Genomic DNA, 22,720 nt, shown 5'->3' with positions numbered 1-22,720 from the left:
TTGAAAACAAGTGTTTTAGGTGTTGCAGTTAATTTGCTGGTTGGCTGATACCACAGTTATTTGTATATGATGTCTATATTTTAATTTATCTATATATTTATTACAAGAGTAATGGTCACCTATTTATCTTATTTCATTCTAGTTTTCTGTCTTTCCTATTACCTTATCATTTTGCCTCGAAAAGGTTTCTAAATACAGAGTATGTCATTCTCTCCCATTGGAAAACCGAGTTCCTGGGCAGACTGTTTGATGAATGTTTACCTGTGTTTCTTCCTTGCAGTGAGAGGCTTTTACTTCTTTGTTCACCTCCTCCTCCACAAACCCCTTTTCCATACTGTCGCCTGAAATGTCATCTAAACCGTTAGTCGTATTGTGTCATTCTCGTATACTTAGTGTAAAACCCAGGATTTATTTCTACCCCGTCTCCCGCTTCTTCCTTCTACTCAGTACCTTTTGGTCACAGTGACTAATCAGATTTTTTCACAACCCTTGAAAATTTATGATTATGTGTGGTTTTACTTTGTTTACTGGTTTTCCTCTACTAGACTAGATGCTCTATGAGACCATGAGTGTTTTCAATCACTGCTCTAAAAGCCAGAGCACAGTAGAATGTGCTGCTCCTAATCGATGCTCAGATTTCTGTTCTAAAATCCGGTGGTCCTGTTGCTTGCAGATAGGTAGGCGGCTTTCTTTTCTCTTGGTATTTTTATCAGATTCTCCCCTGCCACTTGGACTCTTCCTTTACAATGAAATTCTAAATTTAATTTGCTGTTGCAAATTACAGCTTCCCTGTGAAGACTTGTTAAGCCCCGTATTAGTTTATTTCGCATTATTTAGTTGATTTATTTCTAGACTAATTTTTAAATGATTGCAGTGTGTTCCCAGTGAATCATTTGAATGAGACTTTGTAGCTTTGGCCTGTCCATCTATCAAATGTGATTCCGGGCTATCTATTTTGGATTTGTTGATGTTATATTTGTTGTATGGTTAAGGCAGAAACGTATTCAGCAGTGTCAGTACTGATACATGTCTTCTGAAATTTAAGGATGTTAATAAAAATTAGCTTGCAATTCCTGTCATATTCCCCAGATAAAGTAAATTACTTATTTTGGGGGTCAAGTACTGCGGCACTGTTTATCATTTACTTAGTTGATAAAATGAGAGGAGCATCTGCAGAGGAAGCGTTTGGTTCTCCCCTAGTCCTGGGTGCATCTGTCATCGGTCTCAGCAGAGCTGGATCAGAGAACTCTGTCATGTCCTGTGCCTCTCTCCCTGTACCGTTCAGGAGACGGACACTCGAGCTTCATTGTTCCATCAGGCAGGGGCTGTGGGGCTGCCGTTCTGGAGATGTCCTTGCCTCTGCCTGCTAAGCAGTTTCTGTAGTTGAGCTGTCTGGCAGATCAGTGTGTTCCTTTATAGCTCTTCAAATTTAAAGCTCTTCAAAGCCGAGTAGTGCTTCATTATTAAATCAAGAATTTGTGGTAAAGCATATTGGTTTAATGCTCTTAATAATACTGTTTTTCAAGGTCATTTACCAGTGTCATTACCGTGACTTTATCATGTGGTCCAAGGACCTTACTGGAAGAAACTTGGAATCCTGAGCCTTGCTTGTAGTAAAAAGACAAAAAAAGATGTCCCAAGCCTTCCTTCCTCTACGGCTCCTCCTTGGATGCTGTGGAGGGCAGTTCTCCAACCACTGCTGCTCTTAGGCTTTAAGCAGCTGAGCTGAGCCTCAAACAATCTGATGTGGAACAGTGTGGGTTTAGGGGGGCGGAAAGACCCTGAATTCAGATCTCTCCCTGACATTTATTTGTGATGTTAGGTTACTGAGCTTTACTGAGAACTAGTTTCCTATCTATAAAAACAAGAAAAATTATAGCTACCTTGTAGAATTATTGTATTAAGTGAGATGGTGTTTGTGAGATTCTTCTGCCACGTGGTAGAGTCTCAGTAAATTAATTTTCTTTCCTGTATGTTGCTACATTAATTATTCTTTAGGAGTGGTGGAAATCCTCTATGTCCAACAATTAGGCTTTCCTAGTTTGTTAGCATCTATCAAAGATTATTTTAGTTTTACCCGTAACTGTCCCTTTTAGAAGGTAGATTTGAAGATATAAATAATATTTGAAGATATAAATAATAATAGTAATAAATTTAATCAGTTTAACTCTAATTAATTAAATATAGGAGGATAAAATTTGAACAATCATAAATTACTATTTTAAACTGTAAGAAAATACTTTAGAAGTGATTCTGTTGTACTATTTTGAAAGCCTAATGATATTAAAATTGTCTTATTACTGACTTGTTTATTTTATGGCTGCTCTTAGGGAAGGAAAAATATGCAAGATGGTGCAAGTGATGGTGAAATTCCAAAATTTGATGGTGCTGGCTATGATAAGGACCTGGTGGATGCCCTTGAGAGAGACATTGTATCCAGGAATCCTAGCATTCACTGGTTAGTATTTTAAGTTCTTGAATTAAAATAGAAGAAAAAAACAGGTATAGCTTGGCAGAGTATCTTTTTTTTGCTATCCTTTATTTTCCTGATTATGTTATGAGTATGCAGAAATGACAGGACGGTTCTGTCAGTATAAAACAGGCCATTTTATGTGTTAACTTGACATTGATTGACAAAGACCTTTAATTGAATAACATAGTAATTAATACCTGCAGTGCTTTCACTGATCATTTTATGCAGTCAGAATAATGTTTTAATAATGTTTCATAAGTAAAAAATACGAGAGAATTTTGCCCCTAAATCGAAGCTGTTGTTGGATAAGCATTGTGAATCTTTGCTCTTGCAAAGGGATGACATAGCAGATCTGGAAGAAGCTAAGAAGTTGCTGAGGGAAGCTGTTGTCCTTCCAATGTGGATGCCTGACTTCTTCAAAGGGATTAGAAGGCCGTGGAAGGTAAGAACTTAATAGCAGGGTGTGAGGGTCAGGATGCTGCTGGCAGGTAGTTTGTGTTTAACCTAGTTTGCAAGACAAGGGAGGTTTGACTTGCAACCACCCGGAACACCTGGGTGTAATTTGTGGTTGAGATGTGTGGTGTGAGCCAGCCGGCTGGAGTGTTGAAACTCTCCTCTTTAGTCTGTCACTTCCTTTAAGTGCTGACCTAGAGGCTGGCTTTAAGAGTGTTCTAGATACTTGTTTCTATAAGTAAAAAATCAAGCAAATTAAGCAGTAATAGTGTATAGTCTTAAAACTTGATGCATTTCTCACTAACCATTTTTTATTGTGATCATCATTTAATCTAGGTTCAGTATAATTATCAGAAAAAATCATTTGTTTCTTTCTTTCTAGGTTGTCCTCTGCTTTAGAGGTTAAAGCTCACTCAGGAATAGTTCCTTTTAAGTTCAGCATTTTTCCTTTAGCATATTGAAAACCTCTTCCAGGCTGGCAGGAGCTTTTATTTTTGTTTTTGTTTTGTTTTGATTTGGTCTTAGCCATAGGTGGGGTCTTCCTTGACTTTCATAGTAGAATGAAATTAAAGCTTGATTTTACTATGCCCTTTGACTTAGCTAGGAGTCTGTGTCTCTCTGCCTGCCTCTGCTTCTGTCCTGTGCTGAAAAACTAGAGGTTGTGTGTCTGCCTGAACAGTTCGGAACATTCACAGCATTGTGATCGTCTCTTACAAATTGAAGATTGTTTTATCCCTTTAACATATTTTTAAATTTTTATTTGACACCTATGTATGAGCTGTGATCAGAATACCCAGTGAATGTGTAAATTTGTAGAAGACACATTGCCATTATCTCCCCCTTCCTTGCTTTGAATACACTTACCACACATGGAAGCTCTGCCAGGCTGTCATGTCTGGAGACTTTGGTTTGGTTTCTCTTCTGTCCTCTCCCTCCCTCTCCTTCTCCTCCCCTTCTCTTCTCTTTCTTTGCAGTAGCTGGGATTGAACCCAGGATTTTTTTTGCATGCTTGATAAGTAAGTATTCTATCACTAAGCTATATCCCAACCTTTTAAAAATTGTTTAAATATTGAGACAGGGTCTCATTAAGTTGCCCAGGCTGGCCTCAAACTTTATATCCTTCTGCCATAGTCTGCCACCCCACCCAGCTCAGTATAGAGTTTTCACTGGGGTCCCGTGTAGCATGATGAATGGAAGCATGGCCATGGGTCTTTAAACCCCAGGCCTCTTTCTCTCCCTAGGTATTGATTGATGGCTTAAAACCCCAATTCTTTAATCACTTGGTTAGTGTTTCTGGCGTGGTCACCTGTCATCCTGAATCTCTCATGCTAGCATAAATTATTCAGGGACCCTGCCCCGTTACCTCATTTGCATAAAATTCCAGAGTCCACCATGAATAAGAAAGACACTCCTTCACTCACTACATTCAAGACCCTAGAGGCTGCTTTCCAGATATCAGAGATAAACGCAAACCAAATTCTTTATTCTACAAAGTACAGTGAACTGATACTGAAAATTGATAAGAAAGGAGCAAGTTTAAATAGAGACAAAACATGTTTAGGCAAATACTGAACAGATAAGTGGAAATAAAGGTCTGGAGCTGGGGATGGAGTTTGAGTTTAAATTTAAATAGTAAGACATAACTGGTAGCTGATGGTAGGGTGATGGCTGAATTTGTTCTGGGCTTTTATAAGCGGAGATGAGCAAAAGACTTAGACTTGCTTTGCAGTTATAAGGGGTAGGGAAGGAGGAATCTGAAAGACACTGAAAACAGCCAGAATAGAAGTGATGGGGAAAGAGCAAGATTACAGAACCCAGTGCAGGGGGCAAAAAATACAAGAGGAGGAAGGTGATGCCCAGCTGTCCCAGGTTTCAGCGAGAGGCGGGAGGTAGGTTGGAAGGGTGCCACTGGAGTAGTAAATTAGGTCATTTTAGAGAAACGGTGGAGACCAAAGTCAGAGTGTACCCTAGGAAGAAGAATCAGTGAGGATAACTCGCTTCTCTATTGACTACAAAGGGAAAGAGAGTTGGAGAGTTGGAGCTAGAGGATTTGTAGGGTCAGCTGAGGGATTTTTTAAAAACTGGGACATTTGCATATGTTTTCTTTCTTTCCTTTTTCACTTTTTTTTTTTAATCTTCTTCCTTTTTATCGGTATCGGGGATCGAACTCACAACTGCCTGCTTGCAAGGCAGGTCCTTATGCCGCTGAGCTAAATCCCCAGCTCCTTTTTTTACTTTTTTAAAGAGAAGAATGCAGAAAAATCAAGAAATAAGCAATTAAAAAACAACCAAAGCAAAACAATGATAACAAAACAATGGCAATATAGGATTTCAAAACAAGATGATAGGAATTTGACAATGGTTGTTATATTGCATATTGTTATCCTCAAAGTAATTGCTCAGGCTACCAGATTCAGGCATGCAAGACTGATTGAACAATAAAATTTCCCTTTGAGCAGTTTCTTTCCCTTTTACTATATCTGTTGTAATTTTTGGATCTTATTTGCTATTTCAGTTTTTTACACTAGGGTGACAATACTGTGTTTACCTGTGCAAGTCTGATTTATTTATGTTTCTATACTGAGAAAAAAGAGCCTATAGACTAGGAGATGCAGGACAGACAGGAGGTGACTGAAGGAATAATGTCACGAGGTGGTGAAACACACAGGTATTTTACTGTATCTGTGTGTAGATCATGGTGTTGGAAATGACCTCCTACTGCAGGCAGCCCGTTACTGAGTTACTGACCTTCCAGGAACTAAAAGGGCGTTTAATGGGGGATGTTAGAAAAGTATGACCTTTGCTGTATCTGTGCCGGGTAACAGTGCCTATAGCATTAGTTTGTGTTTAGTTTTCAAAATGTCAGTCTCACATGCAGTTAAAATCTTCCTGTAAAGTAAAAGGAAATTTTTATAATGCTAGTATTTCAGCTAGATGTGGAAGCACATGCCTCTAGGCCCAGTATCAGTATGAAGGGAGGCTGAGGCAGGAAGATGTGACTTTGAGCCCAACCTGAGCAGTTTAGAGAGACCTTGTCTCAAAATTTAAAAAAAAAATTAAGAAATGAAAAGGGCAGAAAATATAGTTCTTTGCAAAGGCCTGAGTTCAGTCCTTAGTACTAACCCCTCTCACACATAATCATGCACGCAAAACAAAACAAAACTCCAGTTTCAATTCTAAGTGATCCCTGATTGCTTTGTGTATCAAAATTCTATTGCTAGAAAGGGGTTTGTAAATTTTTGAATTTGGAGTTTATAGGACTTCAGTGTGTACATAGTTTTCAAAATTTAAACCTCCAGAAGCTTATCAAACTAAATAGTAACTAGGCCAGAATTCCTCTTAAAGAATCACCAACTCTTATGCCAAAAAAAGTAGTATTGACTATGTATCCAAATTCTCATTGAAAGTGTGAGAAGATAATATCTAAAAATTCATTAGTCTTCTGAAACTTACAGGATTGGTTTCCTTGAGTCATTTTTATGCCTTGCTGATTTGTTTTTGTAGAATACTTTGTTTTGAAAGATAAGAAATGTTTAGTTTTCTGTCTGTATTCAGTGACCCTTTCATCAGTAACACTATTCAATGTGTATCCGAGGAATAGTTAAACTAATGGACTTGTAGCTAATTGGATTGTTTGGACTATCATTGGATTTGACTGCTAGCTGAACTGCTAAGTGGTTCTTTGTTTGTGACTAAAAGCTGTAGAAATGAATTGTGTAAGGTAAAATTCATCCCTTACAGCGGCAAAGGGATGTATGATCCTGCGTGTAACAGGAAATACCTTGTTTTCATCAACTTGAAACAGAGCAGTCTCTCTTAGGTGGTACATAAGACTGTACAGAATTTATCTTATAATAGGCTCAGGAAAAGTTTTTTCTAAATGCACCAGGAAGTTCTTAATAGGAAATCTTCAGGTACTATAACAGTTGATGGATTATAAAAAAATACACCTTGATCAATCATTTTAAGTTCCTCTTTTTGAAATATCAGGGTGTACTCATGGTCGGCCCCCCAGGCACTGGTAAAACTATGCTGGCGAAAGCTGTTGCCACGGAGTGTGGCACAACATTCTTCAACGTGTCCTCTTCCACTCTGACTTCCAAGTACAGAGGTGAATCTGAGAAGTTAGTCCGGCTGTTGTTTGAAATGGTGAGTGATTAGCATTTAGAGCTTGTCTGCTGCATAGGTGTACAGTGCTGCCCCTTGACCTAGTCTGCTTGCCTAGGAACCTTTGTAAAAAGGGCAGTGAGGTTGCATTTTCATAGTTCAGACACACTAATGAGAAATGAGCACTGGGTTTGTGGGACAGTTGGCCTGCCTTCTGTGTATCTTCTGCTGAAGCAGAAGGCCCTTTGGCATCCTCTCCAGTGGGAATGAAGAAACTTCGGCGAACTGTGGGTTGATTGATGGTTCTTCATTGTTTTGTGAGCTGATAGAGCAGAATAAGATTTGTAATGTTTTTAAAAATTGGAAATTGTTCTATATTACAGTTTATTCTTTTCATGCTTTTAGGTAGAGATTGATTTTGAAAGGGTTTTGGCCCAGATAGGACACTGTAGCCAGGAAAGCCACAACCGGAAGCAGGAAGCCCCATCTCCCCTGCCCCTAGGAAGTTACCTGTGACGCCATCTTCCCGCCCCTGGGAATTTACATATGGCGCCAAACCTAGGACCAATGGGCTACCTGTGTATCTCTAATGCCTGCCTTAGGTTCCACCCCAAACCGAGGCTATTTACAGGCCCCCACACCACGTGTCAGCCGGAGAGATCGCCGGACACCAGCGGTGGGGGTGCCGGTCATCTCTCTCCGTGTTCTCAGAATAAAGGCTGCTTTTTATTTTATACTTCTCATATTTTGTTAATATTTTTCATCTTTTGGAAATAACCCTAGCAGATTTATCTTTTAAAGAAGTCACTATGGAAATTCCCAAACACAAAAGTGTAGGAAATAGTAAGGGAACCGTAAAGTGTCAGTCATGCAACTCCACCAACCATAAAAATTTTTAGAAATTTCCTTTTTTCTGGTGTCACTACTTCAGTTAGCCTCTTTAATAACTAGATAGCAGCAGTATTAAAGCAGTGTGAACTTTCAGTTTGCATTTGCCATGTTTTAAAAGGGTAGCTAGTATTTAGAAATATTTGGGTTGCTTTATGAGATCATTGACTTCTTTAAAATATTTTTGCAAAGGCTAGGTTTTATGCCCCTACCACAATCTTCATTGATGAAATAGATTCCATCTGTAGTAGAAGAGGAACCTCTGATGAACACGAGGCAAGTCGCAGAGTGAAAGCTGAGCTCCTCATTCAGATGGATGGTAATTAACATTTAATTACTGCCTTTCGTTTTTGAACTTTTTTGTAGATTCATACTTTGGAAGTTCTTAAATGAAGTAGAAGACAGCTGGAATTTAATCATTTATTCATGTACTCATCCTCATTTTTTTCATGAATTAAAAAGGTATCTGTTACACACTTGTAATACATTGTGAAGCATTCATGGTCTTCACCCACGAGGAGCTTACTATAGAGCAGAGGCTCTAGAGATGTGCTCTGGAGTCCCTCCACAAGAGTCTACAAGGTGTAAACTGTTTTACTAGTAATTTTGTCTTTTTCACTCATTCTCTCACAAGTGTACAGTGGACTTTTTCAACACCTACACAACCTGGCAATCTGGTAAAACTGGGAAACAAACAGATGTGGTAATCTAGCTGTTTTCTATATAGTCAGATGTTAAAATGTTTACAAAAATCCGATGCAGTTTTTGGGGTTTTGAAAAATACATCTATTTTTTATAAAAAATTTTTACTTGTTAACAAGTAATACATTTATTTTTAAAGTTAATTAGTAGTTTGAAAATTTTTTTTAATTTCTAATGGTAAATATTGATCAGTGAACTCCCATCACACACACACACACATACACACACACACATACACACACACACACACACACACACACACACACAGAGAGAGAGAGAGAGAGAGAGAGAGAGAGCTCTGGAGCTCCCCGTACTTTTTAAAAGTGTACAAGGGGGGCTGGGGATTTAGCTCAGCGGCATAAGCACCTGCCTTGTAAGCAGGCAGTCGTGAGTTCGATCCCTGGTACCAATAAAAAGGAAAAAGACAAAAAAAAAAAAAAAAAAAAAAAAAGTGCACAAGGCTCCTGAAACCAAAAACTCTGAGAAGGACTCATCTAGATGAGAAGCAGACAACTGATCAGAAAGTGAGAGTACAGCTGAGGAAAGAGCTTCAGGAAGCCCAGTAAGTAGTTGTGCACACATGGATCAAAGCGATGAAGGGTAGACAAAAAAGATTAGCAGTGTGAACACGACAAACTGGTAAGAGATTTTCACAGATAGAGAAGAAAGTGATAGAAACCGGTGGAAAGAATCACATCCTGGAGATCCAGCTGGGAAAGACTACCTGTTTATTCAAAGTAATCCACACAAAGAAAGCCTCATTTTAAAAAGGTGAAAATGAACAACTGAAAAGAAACGCTGATATGTCAAAGGAAAAACTAAAATCTCAAGAATAAGAATAATATTGACAAACTTGTACATAAAATGAAAAACAAAAGGAAGAACACAAGATAGAAATATCAGGATATGCAGAAAACAGTTGAATTAAATGAAGAAAAGCACAAGATTTAATAACTAACAAGGACAGAAATTTCAGAGTTAAATGCAAAGTTAGTAACCCAAGAAAAGGACAAGCAAAATGTAATCATTAAACTACAGCGGGAGGTCGATGCCAAGCTAGCAGGAGTTCAGACTAAATCAAACTGTCCAGTTGCTGTTTCCCCACAGAGTAGCTACAGAAGGAAGCTTCCGCATCTTCAAGAAGAAAAAAACAAGGAAATTTTAGTTCTTTGTAATACCATGCATGAAGTGGAGCAGCGCCTTTCTGCTGGCAAAGGTTCTCATCTTAAGCATACATGATTTTGAGTATAACAGTAAAGTCATTAATTACTATTTACTTTTTAAGAGCAATTGAAAAATTCACTTCCATTTTCAACAAAAGCCTAAATACTAAAGAAAGCCTAGCTTTTCAACAAAAGCCTAAATACTAAAGAAAAATGATGGTTCATTGTGATGGATTCTGAGGTGCAGGTAGCCTCTGAGAGCACTGAACCCCCCTCAGAAGTCCTACCACCCAGACTAAGGGCCACTGGAGTTGGACTTCGAAGCGCTGGTCATTTTCCCAGATATTCGGAAGCCATAGAAGGAAGAAAGTTCCAGGCTCAGAACTCCTTTTTCTCTGGTAACTATGTAGTAAACAACAGCTGTTTGAGCAAACCATGAGGAAAGATTAAAATGTGTTTAAAAATAACAGAGTGTATTAAAAATACCCAGGGTGCTTCAGAACACCCTTGGCTATCATCCACCAGCCATAGAGTCTTACTGAGTATTAATGTGTATTAGGTACAGTGCCAGGCACTGTAACACAGAATAGTGTACCATGCGTTCTCTTCCTCAGTGAGTTTGTATTTGAACTTTTGCTTACATATGAGAGAATGGAGCAACAGTATTACGTTTTTGGAGGAGGGTAAACAGGAGAACATTAGGTGTTTAAAACTGGAAAAAAAATCAGTGAATAAGATTATAGTCAGCAGAATTTGATTGAGGGGTGTTAGAGACTTATTGATAATTAGTTGGACCGCTTGATTCTTTGAGATAATCACTGAAATAGTTTAATAATTTTTAAGAAAATGCATATTGAACTGGGTTGCTATTTATCCCTTTGAAATGCCTGATTGGACAATCACATCAATAAAGTATATTCCGAAATTTTAATTCTGAAAAAGTAGACTCTGTGTATGTACAAACAATTGGTTTGGACTTAAGAGAAAACAGAATTTTCATCAGTGTTTGATTATTAAGCTCATTCTTAAATATTTTCCTTGATTTTTTTAATGTCACTTAAATATTTGAAGGACAAAACAAATTGCACTATAACCTATCTTTCAAGATTGTGATTTCATTTGTATTGCTAGGTAAAGAAAACAAAAGTGTAAGTTAGACTCAAAACTAAAATAATTTTTGAGGAAATTTATGGTTAAAAAACAGTCTAACTTCTGATGCCTTTTCTTTTTAGAAGAAATAGGCATTTATTTTCATACAGAAAAAAATTTATTTGGCTTAGAATTCACTAGATTACGTTAAAAATTCTTTTGCTTTCTTTGTAGTTAATCTGAAAATGTGTCTGGTTTTGCTGCCACATAGAGGTCAGAAAAGCTGCTGTGTTTTATCATGTATCCTCCCACCCAGAAGTGTCGTTACATTTAGAGGTGATTGGTTGAATGAAAGAATAAAGGGCTGCAATAAAGCGCTGAGACCTTCTCTGTCCCACTTACTCATCCAGGCGTTGGGGGAGCTTTGGAAAACGATGACCCCTCCAAAATGGTTATGGTGTTGGCGGCTACTAATTTCCCGTGGGACATTGACGAAGCTTTGAGAAGGAGATTAGAAAAAAGGATATACATACCTCTCCCCACAGGTACAACTTCTGCCTTCTGTTCTGTTTGAGTTTTCTGTTGTTTGCTGTTACCTTTTCCTGTTTGCCTGTGTGTTTATTCTGTTGTCAGTCTACTCAAAGTTCACAGCATCACAAAACCAATTTGTGGTCCATAGAAACAGAGGCAGTGCACTGTATTGAAACATCTATTGAAGTTTCTTGCATTTCAGAGAAGTTCTTATATTTGCGTTAATAAATTTGATAACACTCAAGTTGGTAGCACTTCTAAACTTGAAGCATCTGTGTTAAACCTTAAGTGATTAAAAATAAAGTTCTCTTGGGGTCATTTTCAAAATATAATGTTTCAAAACTGTAATTTCATTTAGTTAATAAATATTTAAATTTCCTTAAGTGAATTTTTATATATACTAAAACATACAAATCAAGTATGTAATCCATGAGTTTTGATATATATCCTCCAGGTTAATCAATGTCCTGTTCAAGATGTAGGACATTTCTATCACCCCAAAAACTTTGTGTGTCCCTACCAGGTAATTCAGATCTCCATCAGATACTCATTTTACCTGATTTTTATATTAGCTTTACTTCTTCTTAAGCTTCATGTGAGTGGAATCATAACGATATCTATTTACATTCAATTTAATATTTCTGAGATTTATTCATGTTACACTCTTCTTGACATAATTATACCATAATTTATTTGACTGATGGACATTTAAGTTGCCTCTAGATTTTGGCCATTACGATAAGCTACAAATCTTTTTTATGCATAAATATTTTAAATTCTTTTGGGTAATTAGAATAGAATAGATGAATCATAAGGTAGTTACATTTTTAACTTAAGAAAAACTCAAGCTTTTTTCCAGAGAGGTTGTACTATTTCATGCTCTTACCACCAGTTAGTGGAATTCTAGTACAACCTTCTCAACGTTTAGTGTTACATCTTAACTTTGTTCATTCTAGCCAGTGTAAGGTTTTAATTTGTATTTTGTGGATGTCTTACCTTTTCATATGGTTATTGGCCCAGGTTTTTCACTGAGTTATCTGCTATTTTATTAAAACTTTATATAAAGTTATTTATCAGATATGTGCCTGAAGTATTTTCTTCCAATTTATAGTTTGCTTTTTCATTTTTATGGCATAAACAATTTTTATTTTTAGTAGTTGGCAAACGTAATGATTACATTCATAAGTTGGTTACATGTGTTATAATACATTTTACCTCTTTTTATGTACCTCCCATGGCATCTTTTGAAAAGCAGAAATTTTTAATTTTGGTGGAATCTCATTGTCAGGTTTTTCTTTCCTCCTTCCCCCCTCCCCTCCCCTTCGCCCTTCTCCTCCTCCTCTTTTTCTTCTTCATTTGTGTTTGTTGTTATTTTAAGGATAGTGCTTTTTATGTCTTCAGAAATCTTCATTTACTCCAAGGCTACAATGTTTTCCCCCATAGTTTTTAGAAACTATATTTATATTTGATTCTTCTTAAGTGTGTGTGTGTGTGTCTATAGTGTAGTGTAGGTTTTGAGTTTTATTTCCCATGTATGTATCCAGTTCTAGCACAATTTGTTGAAAGGACTTTTCTTGTTCATTACATTACTTTAGCATCTTTGTTTATATATCTTGCTATGTATGTATAGATCTATCTATAAACACTCATCTCTACCCCTAATTTTTCAAAAATAGATACAGATCTTTCTATTCAAGATGTTATTTGTTCTTTTTTAGTAACTTTGGTAGCTTATGTTTTGCAAAGAATATATACATTTCTTTTAAGTTGTCAGTTTATTTGGTTTTGGCTTAATGTAAATGTAGAAGCTGACAGTGTATGTGCGGCTGTTAATTTCATGTGTGGTTCTGGAACTTGAGGTCGGTCAGAGCAAGCTTTCAGGAAAAGAGGGTGCCTGTGAAGTTTTAAAAGTAATAATCACTTGTAACCTTGGGATAAGCAGGAACCCAGGAGTGTGGATTGGAACCCACCTTGGGCTCTCATTCTTCTAAAGTTCCTGGGAAGAGGCAATATGTACCAACTTTCTCCATTGATTCCTTTCTGCCTTGGAATCTCACACAGAGTAATCTCCACTCCATTAACCCAGAGGTATGCAATGAAGAGATCTCTGGGCAGTAAAGACACAAATCCACTTAATCTCATTTTCCTTCATGGTCTGTAGGAGCTATGGTGATGGCTCATTTTTCATTCCTAATATTAGTAATTTATTTTATCTTGATTATTCTTGCTATTTTATGAATATTAATATATTCATAGTTAGATTTATGAATACTAAGAGTCTTTTCAAAGAACCAGACTTTTGCTTTGTTAATTTTGTATTTCCTATTTCATTTTATTTCTTCTTTTTTTATTTTTTCCTTTATAGTTTGAATTTCGTTTTCTTTTTTTCTGAAGTTAAAAATTTAAAGGGTTGCTTTTAAGCATTCTTTTTTCTTTTTATCTTTGTCATATCTACTCAGGAGTATTCTATCCCTGAAGTACACCCCCATCTCTTTTAAATTTTGAGACAGGCTGTTCCTAAGTTGCCAGGTTGTGGGGGCTGGGCTGGAACGTGCCATCTCCCTGCCTCATCCTCCCACAGAGCTGGGATTACAGGTGTGCACCCCCATACCCGGAAACATTTTAAAGCTTGACATTTCTCTTAAAGCACTGAGTTAGCTTCATCTCACAAATTTTATTCTATCATTTTTTTCTGCTATTAAATTAAAGTACTGATAAAAGTTAATCTTTCTGGCCAGATGTAATGGGGCACTCCAGTGATCCCAGCACTCGGGAGGCTGAGGCAGGAGGATTGTTGAAGTTTTAGACCAGCCTGGGCTACAAAGTGAACCTGAACTGCAGAGTGAGACGTTGTCTCAAAAAGAAAAAAAGACAAGAAAAAAAAAAAGAAAGAAGGAAAGAAAGTCATTCTAGTGCACTCAGCTAGAACACTTTTCTTATCAACAGCCGCTTCATTACCCTCCTGGGCACAGTATGTCCCTGGGCAAGCCAGGAGGCTCTGTCTCAGCATCTGAAAGCCAAGGCTGGGCAAACTGAGTACACAATCTAGGTGATAAAAGAAAAAGTAATAAATTACTTCCATAAAAGGAACAAAAGTGGTGGCCAGCAGGGAGCAGGAAGAGAGAGACGCACAGAGCAGCTGCTGAGTTCCAAGGATGCGCCATGGCTTGCCATGGAGGTGTCCGCTTTGTTAGTTGGATAATCCAAACATTTTAATAAATGTTTCCACACTCCAGTTCCATTCTGCACACACAGGTGCACTGCCAGGACAAGGCAGGGCAAAGCAACACAGAACCATTGCGGCTGGAAGGGAGGCAGAAGGCATTTTTGAGACTTAACCACATGAAAAGGCACAGCTAGAACCCCCCCAACTGTACGGCTCCTTAACCTCGGGAGGCCCCTGTGCTGCACCCCAGCCAGCAGGCCCACCATGCAAGCTCCCGGGACACCTGGCACACACTGAGCTAAGGAAGGCAGGTGGATGGCAAAGACGAGGGGAAGGAAGAGGGACGGGAGGAGGTTTCTACCCACGCTGCTACAGAAAGCTGCTGGGGCCCTGGTGCCCATGTAAGAACTCCCAGTTTTGAAAAAGCACATTTCTATCCAGTGCTCCTTGTTTCAGCAAGGGAGCACAGGTGAGCTAGAGTCACTTAACTCGTTTAGTTGCAGTAGTAAAATAGCACAATTCCACTCTATTTGTAAATGAAGGTTTTGCCTTGGTCATGCCTAAAACCCTAAACACCAAGTTTAATCTGACGTACAGTATTCTTATGCAGTAATGAAGTTCCACACAGCAGACTTCAAATGAACGTTGAAGATAAGCCCGCTCCTTAAGGACCTGGTGGTTCTGAAACATGGCAGCAAGGATCCTCTTTTTTCTTAGGAACTATGTCTTTAGGGCAGTTAGCTTTTAACTAATGGTATTATATCACTGATTTTTTTGAAGATTCTAAGTAAGATTTATCAGCCCCATAAAACTGAATTAATGGGATTTACTAACTTGTGAAAAGATGTAACGGGGTTGGTGTGTTAATAGTGTAAAGGACTGCCAATGCGATATAATGTTAACACATACAGTACTCTAGATTCAAATAGGACAGAAGCAACATGCAATGCCGCTTATCTTCACAGCTCCCTGTGAGCACAGCAGGCAGTCGGGCCAGACCGTGCCTCGCTGCCTGATCTCCTGAGCTGCAGAGGATACTCAGCCTTCCTCAGCTTCCACAGTGTAAATTAAAGATCAGAACAGAGTCTCTCTCATCAGTCTGTCCTGATGGTCAAATGAGTCAATACCTATAAAACCTGAATCTCAGCCAGCCTTCCAGACATACTCACTGCCCCTCCCACTCTCAACTACGAGAGCCTCCCTGAGGACACCAGTGCAGAGATGAAAGACACATAGGTGCAAACTTAGGGCAGAGAGAAGTAAAAACAAATAATTCTGAGTCGGGGATTTAGCTCAATGGCAAAAGCACCTGCCTGCCAAGCCCAAGGTCCTGAGTTCAATTTCTGGTACAAAAAAAAAAGGGCTGGAGATTTAGCTCAGCGGCATAAGCACCTGCCTTGGAAGCAGGCAGTCGTGAGTTCGATCCCTGGTACCGATAAAAAGGAAAAAGACAAAGAAAAAAAAGAAAAAGAAAAAAGGATTCTGACCTGGATATGATAGGAAGCCACACTCACCCAGAGTTTAAAAGACTGTTACGGAGTACAGTTTAAGGGGTTAGGCAAAAAGCAAATCATAAAGGAAGGGGCTGGAGAAGTGAGTTTATTAGGCTGACCGTGTGGCGGCTGCCAGACTTGAGATGTGCTAAGTGAGGAGCTCATCAAGGTACAGGCATTGGAGCTCCCAATGTTACTTTGTAAAACAAGGCCAGCTATTTCTGGATAGGAGTATTTCCGGTACGTAAAGGATCTCCGCTGCTTTGTTTCCATAGCAGGTTATCCTCACAACCTGTAAGGAACACCAAGCTTTGCTCCAGTTGTTTCAGCAGAGACCCTAACAGGTCAGACGGTTCCGAGAGCTGCACCGCGAATGGGCAGTGCTGGTGGGCTGATCGTTGTTCACGCCTGTTTGTATTGCTCTTTTCCTAGTGTAAACATGTTGATTTCTCAGCAAAACAGTTTGCTCTAACAACTAAAAATCTTGTCACAGCAAAAGGAAGAACCGAACTTCTGAAGATCAATCTTCGAGAGGTCGAAATAGATCCTGATATTCAGCTGGAAGACATAGCAGATAAGACTGAGGGCTACTCCGGCGCCGATATAACCAATGTTTGCAGGTATTTTCTTTAATGAGCTGTCATCCTAGACATTGGTTGCACAATTTACAGGAAGACTGTATCTTAAAGTCATTGTATTACCCTTAGCCTAAAAAGTAACTGCCTAATTCTTTGACTTGTTTTCCTGTTTGTGTAAATTTTTCCTTGATCACTCTTAGGTAAATAATATCTATAACAAAAGTTATATCTTTGATCCATTGCTTTCTAAGAAATTGTCTCGTCTGACGTGATAATAATGACATTAACTGCGTGTGGGTGATGTAGTTCTGTGCCAGAGCCACTGCCTCAGCACACAGTGACGCAGCTAGCGCTGGCCAGCGTTATTTGTCCACATGCAGATGAATGCAGTGATCAGCCTAAGCTCTGGACGAAGCACACACGCGTCTGTAAATTTCCTTTCAGTTTAGTGACGCTGTACTTTTTAGATGGTTCACATCTCTCAGTAAGGAGGATTTTTCCTTTTTCTTATTTTCCTAAGTAAAATCGACTCAGTGGCTGTTCTTTAATGACCCAACATCTGTTTTCTCATTTTTCTGTGAATATTTTCCCTGTGTACATCTAAGGTTAGTGGTATACAAAAAAACTCACATTGGTATAGCAAAATGTTTAAAAGTGTGGAGGTTTGGGTGGCTCCTAGCAGCTCTTGCATGAGCGAGAGTCTCTGTGTTTTGTACATATGTGTTGAAGCAGGTTTACTAGAGATGCAGATGCGGTCAGGAGAGTCCTGACTGCTTTCAGATAGCTGTGTGGGGAATTCGTGTCCACTGCATGTGGATATCTTCTTGCTCTAGAGAGGAGCTCCTGACTTTGTGCCCTCTAATAGGCTGTAGAGAAACTTGTACGTGATTCGAATCATCTTAACATTAGCATTATGTTTGTTTCCAAGTATGCAATTTAGTATTTCAGAGTTGACTTCAGTTTCCTAAACGACTTGGTTGTTTTTGAAGCATAGGTAAGGAAAAGAAAACTCATTACTATTGGAGCTCATTACCTAGATTTTTATGATCCACGTACTGTACATTTCATGTGCTAAGTGTTTTAGATTCTGTTTTAACTTCCCGTGAACCCGCAGGAAGTCTCTGAAGTGGAAAATTTTAAGCAGTACTATAGAAACATATTTTCAGTGCTTCCCCATAACTTTGTAATGATTAAAAGTGTTGAAAACACTTACAGAAGTTATTGTTGACTGATTTTGCTGTATTTTCAGAGACGCTTCTTTAATGGCAATGAGGCGGCGTATCAATGGTTTAAGTCCGGAGGAGATCCGTGCCCTGTCTAAGGAGGAGCTTCAGATGCCTGTCACCAAAGGAGACTTTGAGTTGGCGCTTAAGAAAATTGCTAAGTCTGTCTCTGCTGCAGACTTGGAGAAATACGAAAAATGGATGGTTGAATTTGGATCTGCTTGAGTTTTTGTCAGCTCTTTCACTTCTGGCATTTTTATTTATCAAATGTGAAGAAATTCCTGAAATTTGTTTTTAAACAGGTTTGGAATTTTTCTTTGGAACTATTTTCCCTTCGAGGAAAAAAAGACACACAAAGATCTAAAAGTACAAAACAAAAGAAATCCTAACTGTAGATGAGAAATGAAAGACTTAGTAGAGTCTGGCTGGGCATGGCAGTTGCATGCCTGTAATTCCCATCTTCACAAAAGGGTAGAAGCCAGCCTGGGGTACATACATAGCAAGATTCTATCTCAAAACTAAACAAAAACTTGATAGAGTTTGATGGTCTCCCTCTCCGCCTATGTAGTCATGCATTAGTATTAACACACCCAAACCAGTATAATAGGGAGGCTAAGGAACATAGCAGTGTAGTTTTAGGAATTGTTTACAGATGATTTGGTAAATCTGTTTCTCAGCTGACCTTGTTGGCTTTTGTCTTTGTTTTCAATTCTTTACTCTGCGAACATGCGGTCCTTATGTATATTGACTCCTCACAGCCAAACTAGGTTCAAGTCAAATTCATTCATTATGAGAAGAATGCCAATAAGTTTTGGAGGAAATAAATTTGCTACTTAAAGCTTTGGAATTTGGTTCTTACTGAGTCTAACATATGGTTAAAATAATTACTTCTCCCTTCCTCATCATTTTTTGTATTAACTCTTATTATTTCTTTTTTTTTTTTGTACTGGGGTTTGAACTCATGATCTTGGCTTGCCAGGTAGGTGCTTATACCACTGAAGTAAATCCCCAGCCCAGATTTTATTCTTTCTTAAAGATTGCATGAGAAACTGTTCTTCATTAGAGACTTCTAAATTTGCTTTCATTTTTATTTCAGTGTTTTCGAACAGCTATTTTTAGTTCCAATACTGATTTTGTTGAATGCTACTTTAGTATTTAAGATACGTCTTTGCCATTCTAAGTAAATCCACCCTTGGTGACTGGTGCAAGACAAACAGAATCTTTATAGTTTTCCATATATTCTGTTTAACAGAAATTTGAAAATTTTAAAATTCTTTTTAGTCTTAAGAATCTATATACATAGTAAGATTAAGATAGAAATTTGGGGGCTGGGGATTTAGCTCAGCGGCATAAGCGCCTGCCTTGCAAGCAGGTAGTCATGAGTTTGATCCCCGGTACCAATAAAAAGGAAAAAGACACCAAAAAAAAGATAGAAATTTGATGTACTTATTCAGTTTGGCATGAAGGTAGTAAAAAGGACCCAGGGAAAGTAAATAGCATGTATCGAATCACAAGTGGAACATCATGACACTGTTTGTAATTAATTCTGTTTACCCTATTTAGATTATTAGACATTCTGTGATTTAACAATCTGGCTTTTGAAAATTTGTATTTAATGACATTCTGAATTCTCAATTTAAGATGACATCAACTGGTTGTTGGTTACTTTTCTCTTGTTGCTGAGACAAAATATCTGACACCCAAAATGAAGCAAGGAAAGGGTTATTTAGCTTGCAGTTTGTGGAGATTTCAGTCTGTACTCAGCTGGCTCTAAGGCAGGCTGGTGTGGCTAAGGGGCAACTGTCATGGCAGCTGCAAGCAACAAGAGTGAAAAGGGCCAAAGGAGGAGCACACCTCCTTCCCTCCCTTATATAGTAAGCCGCTGCCTGCCCTGGGTGGGCGCACTGCTCACACTGCTGTGTCCCAGCACTAGACAGCAAACCCATCACAAATGCTAGACTCAGCTGCTTTCAAAAGGCCCATCCCCATGACCGCATGAGGCTTTGGGGGGATGTCCAAATGCAAATCGTAACACTAGTTTAAAACTAAAAAAATAATACAGCTTATAGATACTTTAACAAAAACTCCTACTATCTTGACTAACAGATCTGTTTTTTCCTACTAAGAACTATAACTGTCTTATGTTCTTTTCAGATAATTTAAGTCTGACTCTAACCCCAGTATTCATGTGATGCTATAAATTACTCTTTTTCGTTTGAGAAAGAAATTATAAGACTTTAGACCACAAGGAATCATGATTGTATTATAATTGACCTAATTCATTTTAAGAAATGAGTGAAATTTCTATTTATTCATAAGCTTTTAAAATAAATAAGTATTCCCAGTAAAATTATCTTCAGAATCTTGCCAGCCACTAATGTATTTTTTCCTAGATTCTTAAGGATATCATTAAAACATTAGTGTTGTGATAAAACTTTTCAGTAACATTTCAGTTAGGTAGTAGGACTCTTCTGAGTTTTGCAGTATTTATTTATTTTTTATTGCAGGATTTATTTTAGCATGTATTCAGGGTTTTTTTTTTCCTGAATTCTTCTTGCATAATGACATGGTAATTGTGATTCTTTCATTACCAGTTAAGCAGTGTTTGAGAACAACTCGGGTTTTCTGAAAGATTATATTATTGTCTTAAGTGAGTCAAATATACCCTTTTATTTCCTTCATTTCTCATTTTGCTCTATCAGTGGATGGTTAAGGCTTTGCATACTCTAAACCTCCTAAAAGATCTTGAAGAGATCCCTCAGGGGTTTAGCTGTCTAACCTTTGGTATATAGCTGTCTTTATTGCAAAAGACTGAGTTGTTTTACCCAGAATGACATAGAATTGTTTTGTGATTTTTCTTGGGTGGTTGGAGGTGTGTTTATCCACACTACAAAAAAAAAAAAAAAAAAAAAGAGATGCATTAACGAAGTAGAAATATTTGGTTCCTTACTCTGAAAAGATTATTTCGACTTCTGTAGTGAAATGATTCTCAGATTAGGTTGTAAGTTGTATGTGATCCTTCTTTGTGACTATCTGATCAAACAGTCCCCTGATAGGCAGACTTGTGATTGCTTACCATGTGTAAGATATTGGTGACAGAAAGTTCTGACATTTTGTCTGATTATTCGTTGTAGTTTCTGGCTTCTGCTGCCAGATTGAGAGTTTAGGTCGTATGTGATGAGGCAAAGGAACGTGTGTGTGTTGAAAAGACATAAGTTTTCTTCCTCTCTTTTCAGTGTTTAGTTTTAAAATGAAAACTGATGCCCAGTTGGTTGAGAAGTATGAAGTTATTTTATCTTTCAGTGAAGCAATTTTTATCATTTTCCATGCAATAACTACTGTGTAATTATACTAAACATGTATACATGTCCTTTAAAAGAAATTAATATTGGTGAAATATACCAATAAAGAAACAAATGGATCTTTATTGGAGGCTATCACCTTCTAGTCATCCGAGAAGAAAGTGAGGCAGTGTGACAGCCTTTATCTTCTCAGTCAGTAGCGGTGTGCCCATCTGAGAATGTTCTAGCACCTGTTTCCAGAGACATCAGGACACCTAGGGAAGCATGCCATGGGCTAAGTGTAGAACCAGGGCTTGCTTTGAGCTCCTGAGATTGCAGCTTTCCTGTTATGATATTTGACTGTCAAGTATCTCAAAAAAAAAAAAATAGGCTGAAATCATTATGCAAAAAGTAAGCCAGCAGGTACCTGGTGAATCTCTTGAGCACTGTACTGGTACCTCGGGGGAATGGACATTGTATACAACCCAGAGTCACCCCTTACTTTGCTGTGAGCAGCCCAGCTCTGTTGGGTGTAAAATTCTTGAGTCCATTTTACTTCCTTTCTTGAAAGTAAGCTTCTGTATATTCTGAATCCATGTGGAGAATTAGGAAACGGCAGCTATTTGGTATAGTTACTTATGTCTCCTCTTCCTCTTCCTGCAACCTGAGATCAAGTGAAGAACCAGGCAAGTTAGTTCACGTTTTAAGTGGGCTTTGTTTCCTTCTGTGTTACCTTGGTTATTGAGTCTTCTTTTTGCATAGATTCCCACTTTTCTCTTTAAATTCTTAACTATAAGTCATCTTTGGATGTATCTTGTATGTTAGAATTCAAATATTAAGGGTATGTGCTGGCCTTTTCTAGGAGAAGACCACTTGTTTGAAGAAAAAAATCATTAATGATTCTTTTTTGTGTGTGTCTTTGTTGCTTGAATGTTTTGATTGTGTAATGTTTTTACATTCCACTTACCGTGATGCACATAATATTTATGTGAATCAAAGAATCTGTCACAACAGAAAAAACAGCAAGAATTACATTTGGAGGGTACGGTAGGAGGGTAAAAAATTTTAAACCTCAAATGTTTTGCTCTCCTCTCCACTAATTATTTTTTATAGGATGAGCTGAAACGGGTGTTGTAATTCTTGTAGGTTTACTTATTTATGCTTTTAAACTAGGCTTTTCATACTTATTTATTTTTGGATATTTGCTTTTAATATTGTCTCAATATGGAAATTGTATGAGTATTTAAAAATCAAATCTGTTCAGTAATGTTTTTACACATTCACCTCATTAACAATAATTCTTTGAAATTTTATTAAATCTTTTGGCTCTAGACAACTGTTTAGCTTTGATGATATTTCTGAATTGCAGATGACTGTTAATAAAAGCAGGAAGAAATGTTCAGTTTATGTCACAAAAAGTTTTTAAATCTCATTTCTTGAGGAAATAAAACAGAAACTTGGATATTGTTTTATCGATAGCAGTGTGTAAGTTTTTCACATTGGACACAGCAAGTAGGGAATTAGTGTAGAGGTGTTTCCCTCCCGTTAAAAGGCTCTTATTTGATTTTATGTG

The 22,720-nt window shown here is 37.9% G+C and overlaps 1 protein-coding gene and 1 pseudogene across 4 annotated transcripts in view; both read left to right on the top strand.

Annotated features, from left to right (window-relative positions):
* Katnal1 (katanin catalytic subunit A1 like 1) overlaps window positions 1-18,704 on the top strand; it is a 74,853-nt gene extending 56,149 nt beyond the window's left edge. For all 4 annotated transcript variants that reach the window (XM_013141227.3, XM_013141228.3, XM_003477413.5 and 1 more), the window contains 7 exons: window positions 2,331-2,458; window positions 2,810-2,915; window positions 6,917-7,075; window positions 8,114-8,240; window positions 11,286-11,420; window positions 16,559-16,685; window positions 17,893-18,704. In XM_013141227.3, coding sequence (XP_012996681.1) covers window positions 2,331-2,458; window positions 2,810-2,915; window positions 6,917-7,075; window positions 8,114-8,240; window positions 11,286-11,420; window positions 16,559-16,685; window positions 17,893-18,091 — 981 coding nt within the window. In that variant the 3' untranslated portion in view covers window positions 18,092-18,704. The remainder of the gene's footprint in view (window positions 1-2,330; window positions 2,459-2,809; window positions 2,916-6,916; window positions 7,076-8,113; window positions 8,241-11,285; window positions 11,421-16,558; window positions 16,686-17,892) is intronic.
* LOC134471966 (coiled-coil domain-containing protein 152-like) lies at window positions 8,250-11,279 on the top strand (annotated as a pseudogene).
* Window positions 18,705-22,720: the final 4,016 nt, after the last annotated feature.

The sequence above is a fragment of the Cavia porcellus genome, unplaced genomic scaffold (genome assembly GCF_034190915.1).
Source record: "Cavia porcellus strain 051 isolate PalLab524CR breed Dunkin Hartley unplaced genomic scaffold, mCavPor4.1 scaffold_21, whole genome shotgun sequence".
Classification (NCBI taxonomy): Eukaryota; Metazoa; Chordata; class Mammalia; order Rodentia; family Caviidae; genus Cavia; species Cavia porcellus.
This window is presented reverse-complemented; position numbering and strand designations above follow the sequence as displayed.